We start from the raw sequence: 12257 nt of genomic DNA on the forward strand, positions 1-12257 counted from the left end.
TAATAATAATAATAATAATGCAACCCCCGTGACCCTGAAAGAAGAAGCAAGGATGGATGGATAATATTGCAATTATAAATAAATGGCTGCAAGCCTTCACAAATTATTCATTTCACAAAGACTCAGATCATTTCAACAGTTATAAGATTATTCAATAGCCAATTTGAAATAAAAACGAGTTGTACACCCTTGAATTATATGATTGTAAAAAAAATAAATAAATAAAAGTCAATGTTAGGAATTTTCAGTTTTATTTTTAATAATCTTTTTGTGTGACATATTTCAGTTCTCTGCGTACACTTTTCCATGCGCATGCGCAGTTGTCCGTTCAGCTCCCATCAGGCCTCTCGCGCTCATCATCAAAACACGGTGGGCCTCCATAGACGGAACGGTTATTATCTTCTTATCTCAATTTACTAGCATTGAAATACGGTTTTAATTGACAACTTGAATATTTTTCATTGGCAGGGCGCTGTAAATGTAATTAATTGTTGCTAACAGCTATTTTCTAGTCGTTTGTAGTGGCATTGGGTTTGTTTATCGTTGATTAATGCGGATGTGATAACGTGTTTCTATGTTTTTCTATTGTAGGCAATAACGTGCAGAATGGCTGTAGTGTGCCGTGGGTCCATCCAGGCTGCAGTGGCTCTGTTTGTGGCCCTGCAGCTCATCTGTGTGTGTGCGGCGGACACGGATCAGGACGCAGGGACCGTCATTCCGGCTGAAAGTAGGTTCATTTACACCTTAACTCCACCATTGTTGTTTCTCTCTCTCTCTCTCTCTTTCTGTTTGGGGTTCACCTGTGATGAAGTGGGGTTCCCACTGTGGGTTTCTCACAGGGAGTGTGGCAGGGTTGGGGTCAATTCCATTTTTCAGTTATAATTACGTTTTCAATTACCCATGTTCAAATACAATTGAGGGTTTTCACGGCGCGTCATCAAACCGGAAGTCGCCATATTGGAGGTACTCAGCGGGTAAACAAAGCAGATCCCATATGTTCCGTCGTTTCAGACATTTATTTATTGCAGTGTTTACCTCCAAGTGCCTCCAATATGGCCACGCATCCGGGTTACTGCCCAGAACGTAGCATAGGTGAAAACCCTCTATTCAATTACAGCTACCAGCATTTATTTTCAAAATTACAATTACATTCCAGTTATTTTTGTATCCTCAGAAAGTCAATTACTTACAATTACGTTCTCAATTACTAAAGTTCAATTACAATAAATCACAAAAGTTAACCTTCCTCTTGCGTTAGCTTAATGTTAGCATCTCTTATGATTATAATGGGGCGCTGATTGTAAAGTTGCGCATGCTTAAATAAACAGCAACTTTTTGCAACATTTAGCAACAAACCACGTTTAAAAAATGTGTGAATTTTTTTTATGTTACTATTAACCAGATTTACAGCAATATTTGTGAAATTTGTGATGGTTTTTTTTTCTCGTAAAAACATAATGACAATGGTAAAATTAAATGTAAATCAAAATGTTCAATTTAAATGTTAAATGCTAAATTTAAATCTAAATGGTGAATATGCATATTAGCTAAATATTTAGATTGAACATTTAGATTTAACATTAACATTTAACATTAACATTTAACATTTAGCATTTAGATTTAACAAGCACTCAGAACTCAATGAGCCTGTTTTTTTCACACAAACTACTAGTTTGACGTAAAGCTTACATAGTGACAGCTTTAGCAAATATGATAAAAAGTGACTTTTATAAGAGTTGCAGACTGCACCTTTAACACAGGAAAGAAAGTGAAAGTGTTTTTAGAGTCATTTTGTGCTTTTCTGTCATTCTGTGTTTGTTTGTTTTATGTGTGCATTTCTGTTGTCCTTTTTGTATTTTTCCTGTAAAATGTATTTCTTTTGGAGTCTTTTTTATGTATTTCTGTTGTTGTTTTGTTTGTTTGTAGTATTGTGGGTTTGCTCACTCATATTTTTGTGTTTTTCTTGTCTTTTTGTGTACTTATGTTGTCATTTTCTGTAATTTTGTATGTTTTTGGAGTCATTTTGTGCATTTTTGTTGTTGATCTGTGTTATTTGGAGGTGTTTTTGTGTATTTCTGTTGTCGTTTTGTAAAATTTTGCTGTAGTTTTGTATGTTTCTCGAGTATTTTCTGTTTTTCTTGTACTGTATTTTATTTTTTGTGATGTCATTATTTTTTGGATAAATTAGTTTCTTCTTGCTGTTGTTTTGTGTATTTTAATATCATTTTGTGCGTTTACGTTGGGGGCCGCGTGCAATTAGACCGAATGGTCTATGATTTCACACAAAAAAAAAACAGCATTTCTATCATGGAAAAACTTGACTCATATCTTTTACAAAGCTGATAGAATTATTGTGTCTGTATGAGGTTAACAGTATTTGATTTTTTACATTTATTTTACAATCTATCATATGGAATCAATGGAAAAAAGAGGACCTATTAATCCAGATGCTTTTTTTATTTTAATCAAACTGTTATTTATATTATATTATTTATCTTTATTTGTGTTTTTCCAGGTCGTCCCTGTGTGGATTGTCATGCCTTTGAGTTCATGCAGAGGGCGCTGCAGGATTTAAAGAAGACTGCCTTCAACCTGGATGCCAGGGTAAGGGACATAGATGTAATTAAGCAGATAGTTTGGTGTCAGGGCTGTTGCTCGGAATGGTCGCAAATAGTTAAAAATGTTGCACTATAATCTTGTAAATAAAACTATTGACGCTTGTCTTTTATTCCCTAAAGCCCTGGAAGTCTTGCATATAGTTCAATATCACAAACAGGTTCTTACAAATGTGGCCTAAAACTTTTGAAATGTCCTTATTAGAAGATCTATGCCTAACAAAACACATTATTTTGAACCATATTTGTTTCATTAACTTTTAAAAATGAGACTTGTTTACCATTTGAGAGCCTGTGCGCTGCCATGTTGAAATGAAGTCAGTGATGACGCCAATCGCCCCTTTTTTCAGTCAAAATGACAACTTGTGCTGCTCTGGGTTGCTCTAAAAATCAGTAAAAGTTAAAATAGTCAATGTAAACCTCTTTTGTTTACCGAAATTTGATAAACAAAATCCGTGCCCCGAAAAAATCTGTGACCGCAGGGAGCGACAGTTCCAACTCTGCTGTTTCGTAGACGGCATGAAGAAGAGAAAAAGAGCTCCGTGCATGTAAATACAGGCAACTAGGTTCGACTGCTGCTCATTAATGCCGACCCAAGTTGAATTTGTCTGCTGCAAAGAACCGTCGTTCCAATCAGAAATGGTTGAAGGTAAGGTTTAACAGATTTTTTCCTTTTCTTCTCTTCTTTATGCCTTCTACGAAACAGCAGAGTTGGAACTGTCGCCCCCAGCGGTCACATATTTTTTCGGGGGGGGGGCACGATCAAAAAAGTTGACATGTTTTAAATGAGCTAGCTAACCAGAGGTGTTTTTGGATGAAATAGTCTTAACCTCTCTATGAATTTTGAACTTATGAACTTTTTATGAAATTAACTAGGAATTTCTCACAGGGCTGTTTTCAACTAATATATATTTATTATAACTTTTCTTCGTTCTCTTTCGGTGGATTCTTCTTTGTTGGTGTTCGGCTGCTTCTTTTTCCATTTGGCGGACCGGGCATCAAAAGTAGGATACGAAATTTAAAAGTTTGAACGATTCCGGCAGAATTGAAAAGTTAGTCCCGGGTGATGGTCCACTGCAATCATTTATACACTGACTTTGTTCATTTATCACTCATGGACTTATTCATCTCGTCCAGTGTGGATTGGCCACTCTGTCTGCTTGGTCTAATGTAGTGTCCAAAGGACCGTTGTCCGTGCAAGCTGGTACATGTTATTCTTTCCTGTAATTAATTAATCACAATTAAGCCATTGCAGTGAGAGCCCTAGACATGATACACAATACCAGTTTCCCGGGAATGATACGATATTCTGAAACGAAAAAAAAAGACAACAAAGCAAAGTCGCAAATAAGATCTGGAGGCCTTTGGTCATTTTGGCATCGCATCACTAACTGTATGTGTGCAGCCCTGTTTATTTAGCAACAGTGCATGACAGTCAGGTGAGATGTTTACTGTCTACTGCTTCAGACAGAATAGATGATCCATTTTGAAGCAGAGAAGGCTTGAGTTAAGTGTCATTGTTTCTTTAATACAGAGTTGCACTAAACGAGAGCAGTCGGATTATAGGCAACTCTGAATTCTGAGCTACATGTTTGATGCATAATTCCAGCAAGTTCATTTAGTCTTCTTTTTTAAATGAATATGTTATGGTTTCATTTATTCAGACAACTTTTTTTTCGGAAATGTACTTTGATCTCCTGACATGTTTTAACTGTCAAATCAGTAATTTTCCCCCGGTAGGAAGTGTCAAGCACAGCTGCTGCTTTCTGTAGCTCTGTAGCGGGTGACAAGGAGGGGAACAAGTTTTTTTTATTTTTATTTAATGTGTACATAAATGAGTACAGACAACATAAGCCAGACGTTTCTTAGAACAGTATTTACAATAAGTAAATTAAAAACTAAATCTGCTGAGGCGGGTGCTGTGGGCTGAACTAAGGAAGAGAACATAGGAGGAGGGAGGGGCCTCAACCCCTAGGCGGAGCCTCGTCCCCCGAGCATAACAGCAGGAAAATTAAATTAAAGGCGGGTGCTGTGGGCTGAACTAAGGAAGAGAACATAGGAGGAGGGAGGGGCCTCAACCCCTAGGCGGAGCCTCGTCCCCCGAGCATAACAGCAGGAAAATGGCTGCTGGCTGGAGATTTAAAGATTACTCAAAAATATGTAAATCAATCTGAGAAACACTGGATGAATGTTTTTCATTCCCCCCATGCTTGATGCAAGTTTGTGTGGTCGTCTTGTTTCCATGCAGACGGAGACGCTGGTGCTGAGGGCCGAGAGGAAGGCGCTGTGTGACTGTATGCCGACCAATTCTCTGCGCTGAACTGCACGGAACTGATTGTTAACTCCCATCCTAAATCACTCACTCACTCAGTCAGCACTTTATTTTAACTCCTCTCATGTATTTGGTGGGTGATGCTAAGACTTCAATCAATCAGCATAGAGTAGCCTATGATGTCATCGCTCAAGACAACACAGGTTTGACATTTTGAAACGCACACCTTGGAATTTCATTCACTTTTCTTTTCCCAACTCGCCGATGACACATATACTATTTTTTTGTACTTTTTAGATAGACTGTATAGTGTAGATACAGTAGAATGCAGTCGTTGTTCGCTGTGTTGTACGAGGTTGTCGTTGTTTATTCAAATCAAACTGTAGCATCACAAAAATTTAGGTGTTTGATAGCCCTCGACTCAAGAACTTGAAAGTCATGCCCTTGAAGTCCATTGCTTCTCTAACTTGTCTCGCACGCTGCACTTCCACAGTCTTCTAGCTTCAAACCTCAGTTTCTCTGGCCATCTTTGTTCCTGTTTTAAAAGAAAATACTAAAAATGTAAGAAATTTGGTCAGCGTTTGTAACATTTGGTGCAATGCTCAATAAGGACGACATTCAACTATGGCCGGCTAATGTTAATGTAGAAGAATTTTATTTAAATTTTTTTGCTTGTTTCACAAAAGGCTTTAGACCAGTGTTTTTCAACCTTGGGGTCATCTGGAAAAAAAATGGGGTCACCTGAAATACATTTTAAAATGTATTTATTTTTATCATTTTGTGCAGTTAAAAAAAAAAAAGAACAATACATAATGACAGAAACTGATATGCAGTGCAGGAAGACGCAGAAAGCTCCAAGAGCTTAAACATTTCAAATTAAAACACCAAATATATTCTCAAATATATGTATAAATCTAGTTCAAATAAAATGGAGGATAAAAATAGTCACTTTGTGCACTAATCTTGGCTACTTTTTTATTTGTAACACAGTACAACAAACATGATAAAAAAAATGTGTATTAGACAAATTAGACAGATATAAAAATGAGGTCAAGACAAGAAAAAGGTTGGGAACCACTGCTTTAGACCTTCTTAAATGTAAAAAAAAAAAAGACTGCCCCCTTGAAAGAAGCGTTAAAATGCTTTTATTCACATCACATTACTAACTGCATTTTTGTACTTTCCTATAGATAATATAGGAATGTCGAAGCTCCTTCGAGGTAAAATTAAAGCCTTTAGCTTAGTTTAAACCTTACCTTCCATTAGGGATACACCGGTACTGATATTGGGTATAGGATACAGTACGGAGGTATGTGCTCGTACTCGTAAAACATGCTCTAGCATCACTTGATTCGTCATTGAGGCAGTTCAGTTGTGAAAGAACGTAGTCGACTGTGTGGAAATACTTTAAATCTGCTGGGGGACGATAACTAAAAGACACTGTGCCAAAGTGACATTTCTGTTGTTTTCAGGAATTGAAAGTCGAGCTAAAAAAATGGCCGATGTTGGTATAGTGGTTTTCCACGGAAACGCCTAAATGCGGTCAAAATGTAATATTCCTTCGAGTGACTTCACATCAGCTGAAACAAACCAGAAGAAAAATGTTGTCAAGTCAATCACTTTCTTGCTTATCTGGCGAAGTAATAAACACGTCTTTAGTATAAAAAATGTAACTTTGAACATTCTACGGAACTCTAAATCGCACAATGCAATGTGCGAAATTTTTCCGAAGTTTATGTCACATTAGCATTTGTTAACTGATTGTTCGTGATGGAGTCGAAAATAATCTTGTGAGCGGCAATTCCAACCTTTGACATTTGTGAGCAAATTCTCCCGTTTTTCCAATTGATTTATTGAACTGAGGCCTATACGATGTTTTTATTTGTGGTATGAGAAAAAGTTAGCGATCGTCCCCAACAGGCTAGTGAGAGCAACAACAACAGGGAAATGATCTGATCATTTGTTTTTTTTAATCAGTATGTATTTGTGTTGGTGAGTACACAAATTTGATACTCGTTATCGAAAATCTATCAACAAAAATGCAGCGAATCTACTAAAACGGCTTCACAGTTTACAAAATGCTGCTTTTGAATTAAACAAACAAAAACGCCATTTGGAGTGAAACGATTAGGTTTCCGAGGGCTGTTTGTACATAAGTAGGTGAAATCTGATGAATATTATTGAAAAGGTCGGGCTACACTGAATGTTCATTTTCTTTGTAATAAACCGTTTCTCTGTAAATTATTTAATGTGAAGTTTTATGATGTCTGTAGACGAAGAGGTCTTGATTTAGCACAGCACTGTAGCATGCAAATGCAGCACTTTCTGTTATTTCTGAATATAGATTGTATGTATAGATGACATATACTGTATAAGTACATGCGTAAGTATATGAACTGCAAGAGGTGGGAGCTACAGATAGAAACATTCAATTTCTCACTGTTGCTTATGGACAATGTACTGTGTAACAAAAAAGGTTACTTTCACTGTTTTCATGTTGTATTGATAAACACATTGAAAAATCTTTTTTGGTCCTCAGCGACTGATTTTCACTGTGGTGTGAACAAAAGAATAATGTAAGAACATGCAGTATGTTTTCCCTTAGACCTCTGAAAGAAAGAATAAGTTAGACTATGAGTTTTTTTAGGTTAAGAAAATGGAAAGTTTACGAATTTACAATCAAATTTAAGTGGTATTTTTAAAAGAAGTATTTTAAAAATGAAGATTTACGATAAATGTAATAACTTTCTCAGATATGCTGTAAATGGTCTCAATGTACACCCAAGGGTATGTGAACCCCTGTTTGAAGAACACTGCCCTAATTCCTGGAAGTTTCTAGGTAAGGCTGACCACAAGTGATCAGATTGTTCTGTCTCACAATGCATTACCTAAACCATAAACCATGAACTAAATTGAATTATAAAAAAGTATTATAAATGTATTCATTTATTATTATTATTATTATTATTATTATTAATAATAATATATTTAGACATAAAAAAATACATATACTATAACAGAATAAAGTTCAATTGTTGTTCTAATCATAATTCATGTTTTGTTTTATATTTGTATTCAAGACACTGATAAGAATGACTGCATACCGTTAATTACACTTATTTCCATCTTCTGCTGGCATAATAAATATAAAAATAAATCATAACAGATTTTTTTGTTGTTGCTATTATTAGAAATCTGAAACATTTTTCCTGTGTTTACACTTTGATTAGAATGATTATGTTGTTGATAGAGGTTACAAAGTTTTATTTATTTATTTTTTTTAACAGTTTTATTTGGTGGTGTGATTTGTTTTTTTTCAATGAAAAGATGTACATTGGCAAAAAAAGTTTGAAAACATTGCCCTAAACCAATGTTGCTTTGCACAGTTTCAACATTACTGCTGAAATATAAGGTGAATTATGGATTCATCTGGAAAGTGAAGTATTAGGATGAATTATCAAATTAACAAACTTTTGAAAGAAGACTTTTTTTGCTTTCAACACTGTAAATGTGAATGTAAATTTCCATATTATTTCAGGCAAGGTAGGTTGAAAAATTGTCAGACTCTTGGCTCTGTCACTGTTTTATATACTATTATAATTAATCACTAATGTATATTGACTACCACTCAAATAAGTAAATACGGTCTCCACTGTAAAATGTTGCTAATTATTGTCAGAAATGTGATAAAAATGGCATCCACATCATGAAATAATCCTGTTTCAATAAATTATAAGAAAATGTACTATTCTATTTAGCAATAGAATTGTCAGTTTATGGTGATTTTGTAAAAAATAAAAAATAGCTGATAAAGGAACAAGGAACATTTCCTGATTTTTAAATTAATAGTTAAATCTTTCTGAGTACCCTCTGCAATGTACTCTTGTACCCCTAGGGGTCCACGTACCCCTGTTTGCTAACCAGTGCTCTAAAATGTGCAGTGGTTGGGAAAAAAAAAAAAAAATTGAAATAACTTTTCACAGTAGATAAATTTGTTCCGTGTCATAATAGAACAAAACGAAAATAAAATCGAATAAAAAGGTTATAGATCACACAAATGTCGAGACTAAATAAATGCGTACAGATGGCAAACTTACTAGCCTCAGTACTCAAGTAAAAGTATAGATACTTGAATAAAAATGACTCTGGTAAAAGTAAAAGTATTGAAGTTGCTCCCATATTTGAGTAAAAGTACTTAAGTAAAAAAAAAGTAAACAAATGTCCTTTCAATAATAACACCTGGTTTTTAAAACAGCAAATTCCATATCTTTCATTTTTTTTTAAAGAACTAAAATATTGGTATGGAAAAAAGTTAAATCTGTTATCTTTGAACACTTGGATAATTTAGCGCTCATAATAAATAAAATAAAATGTGTGGAGAAAAAAAAGTGCAAATGCTCAGTAAAACCCAGAGCAGCTTCGAGTTAAACATTTTTAGGAACTTGTAGAAAACTGGTACATAGAAATAAAATAAATTAAATCTGTTACCCTTTATGAACACATGGACCATTTAGCACTCATTATAGATCACATTTGTAAATAAAATATTTTAAGGACAAAAAAAAGCAAATGCTCAATTAAACCCAGAGCATGTCAACAGTTGGTTTCCGTCTTTTTACGTTGTGACGTCATTTTCGAAGGTCTTAAAAGTAACCAGCTAATTTTCAAAATGTAAGGAGTAGAAAGTACATATATTTGTTTAAAAAAGTATAGAGTAAAGGTAAAAAGTCGCAAAAAAATAAAATAAATAAAAAATACTCAAAAGTACTGATACGAAAAAAAAATAATTAGGTGTTTGCTACAGGGAAGGTGTGGGTGTAGATCCTGATAAAGCACAAAAAATAATAAAAGAAAGGTTAAAAAAATAAAATAAAAACCTAATTTGTGTTTACACGTCTTAAAATCTTCCGGACGTAAGGGGGCGCTACCAACAGTTTGCATGGGACGTCAGGCTGGAGGTCGCGTCTCTTTTCCAGAAGACGAAGAAGAGTCACTTCGCGGGAAAAACAAATGCGGCCTTCTGGTGCCCTCTAGTGCTGTAGAAAGGGATTTCCCCCCCCTCCATCAAAGTACAAGTTAGTCATGCGGTCCAGTGAACAAGCTAAGTAAACAAGAAAACGGATTGGAATTCATCTTTACGGAAATTTCATCGTGAAAGACAACCTACACGGCAGTAATTTGGTTGCTGTTTTGTTTTTTTCCCCTGCTCTTGACCGCGGCTGAGGTTGGTGAAACAATCAATGGCGACGATGTTAGCAGTGAATGTTTTTACAGGTAAGCAACAACAACACAACAGAAAAGTCGGTTTTTACGGTGGCTTAGGTTAGCTAAAGTGAGCTAAAGTTAGCAAAAAAAAGAAAGAAAAACCTAATATCTAAAAGATATTAATAAAAAACTAAACAACACACACACACACACAGAGGGAAACTGATCATAAACGTCATTAGTGACATTTTTCAGCTTTAGTTGACTTAATAAAGTAATGTTAAGATGCTAATTCAAGATAATCTGTATTGAAGTCTTGGAATTTACATTGTAAGTAAACTGTTGCCCTATTGTACTGACGTTTAGCCATATTATGGGTTAGTCATTTTCTTACATAACCAAAATAAACTGCCAAATTAACACATACACTGATGTCTGGTAAAACAAAAAACACAAATGGTCAATATTAATTTTCTTTTTCAAATTTACAAAGAACGACCACCGTGTGCATAAAAAAGAGTTACACAGGATTTTAAAGTAAAATTTGATGATTATTTTAGAATATAAGTTGGATATACATTCCCAGGCAGTATTCAAATATTTATTGCATTTAAATTGTAAAACCCAAGACATTTCACATATGATGAGGTGGCAACAAGAAGAGAAGAATAAAAAGAACCTTGCCCGAGATGATTTGTGTGGAATAATTAACTACGGTAAGTGTTTACATTTTTGAGTATACTAACTAAAGACTGATCAATGGCCAGCTAGCTTGTTGAATTAAGTTTATTGCAGTAAACACTATTACAGGTAAGCTAATCTAAACATTTCCAAAAAAAAAAAATGGATTTTTAAGTCATTCATTACTTCATAACTGAATATTTTTTTTTGTATTAGTGATGTGTGAAAATGTACGTAACTTGCCACTGGTTTGTTAGAAAGAAGGTAAGCTAAACTTTGCAAAACAAATAAAAAAACAAAAATAAATAAATGCAGTGTGAAACTGATTATCATTTGAAACGTTTTCCAACTTTATTTGCCTGGATGAAGTATATGCTAAAATGCTAATATCATAATCATGGTCAGTTAAGTATATTGATTTTGCCTTCTTATTGAACTTGTTACCCTGTCTGTTGTGCTGCTAAATAGATTTTTGGCAATTGTATGGTTTTATCAGCAAATATTAATTTTATTTTTTAAATTTCTTTTTCTTTTTCTTTTTTAAAAAACCCCATTACCTTTGACCATGAATGGAACATTTTTGTTTAATTAATGTATTTATTTTATGAAAACTCGTAGACATTTATATATGTGAAGAAAAGAGAGGACAAGATTTAATGAAGGATGGTTTGAGGGGGTTTGCCCTGAAGAAATGAGTATTTGTTTTTTCTTGAATTGTAAGTGTTCAAATTGGAGTATATAATAGACACTGGTTTAATTAATTGTACACTGTGCTGAATAGATGTACATCCTTATACTGAAAATGGAAATATGTCATTGTTGGGAAGGATACCTTACTGCAACTGTGTAGGTATTGGCGGTAAGTCGGTAACTAATTTTTAGGGGTGCTAAAATTAATTGTTTTTATGATGCATTGATAATCAGAAGGAGGCTATGGGATGTATTATAATCATAAGCATTGTAATGATGTCCTATTTTGTGTTCACTGCACCGCAATAAAATTGTGAAGTTTAAAAAACAACGTCCTTTTGAATTGTGGGAAATTATGTTACGCGCAATATGATGGAGGGAGCCAAAAATAAAATGATTAGAAACATACCTAGTACCTTAAAACTAGATGTCTGGACAGATCAAGATACATTACATGATAAAACTGTGTATTTTTGTGCATCAGTATGTCAACAGGATGTGCTGAGGGGTGAGTATTATCCTATTTTTAATTTTTTTTTAAAAGCATTTTAAATCAACTAACGCTGCAACAACGAATCTATAAAATCAATGATTAAAAGCGGTGGCAACGAATTTCATCATCGATTCATTGCTTCGTACGATTATGTGTCACTAGCATTGACGCAGAGTCATTTGCTTCACCTGCAGAGCTTTGTCAATAAAGCAAGTTGAACGCAAAGTGGACGCGGAGAACAAAGTTTGACCAAAGTTCTCAAATGTGTTCCCACATGTTTGTGAATAAAGGAGCTTAATAG

The 12257-nt window shown here is 34.5% G+C and overlaps 1 protein-coding gene across 2 annotated transcripts; it reads left to right on the plus strand.

Annotated features, from left to right (window-relative positions):
* Positions 1-309: 309 nt before the first annotated feature.
* nicol1 (NELL2 interacting cell ontogeny regulator 1) lies at positions 310-7411 on the plus strand. Of its 2 annotated transcripts, none has more exons than XM_028474571.1 (4): positions 310-391; positions 592-727; positions 2516-2604; positions 4864-7411. In XM_028474571.1, the coding sequence occupies exons 2-4, from the start codon at positions 607-609 to the stop codon at positions 4933-4935; spliced, it is 282 nt and encodes a 93-aa protein (XP_028330372.1). In that variant the 5' UTR covers positions 310-391; positions 592-606; the 3' UTR covers positions 4936-7411. The 2 variants fall into 2 exon arrangements, with proteins under 2 accessions (XP_028330372.1, XP_028330371.1); XM_028474570.1 differs by having other exon boundaries at positions 320-369.
* Positions 7412-12257: the final 4846 nt, after the last annotated feature.

The sequence above is a fragment of the Gouania willdenowi genome, chromosome 18, assembly GCF_900634775.1.
Source record: "Gouania willdenowi chromosome 18, fGouWil2.1, whole genome shotgun sequence".
NCBI lineage: Eukaryota > Metazoa > Chordata > Actinopteri > Blenniiformes > Gobiesocidae > Gouania > Gouania willdenowi.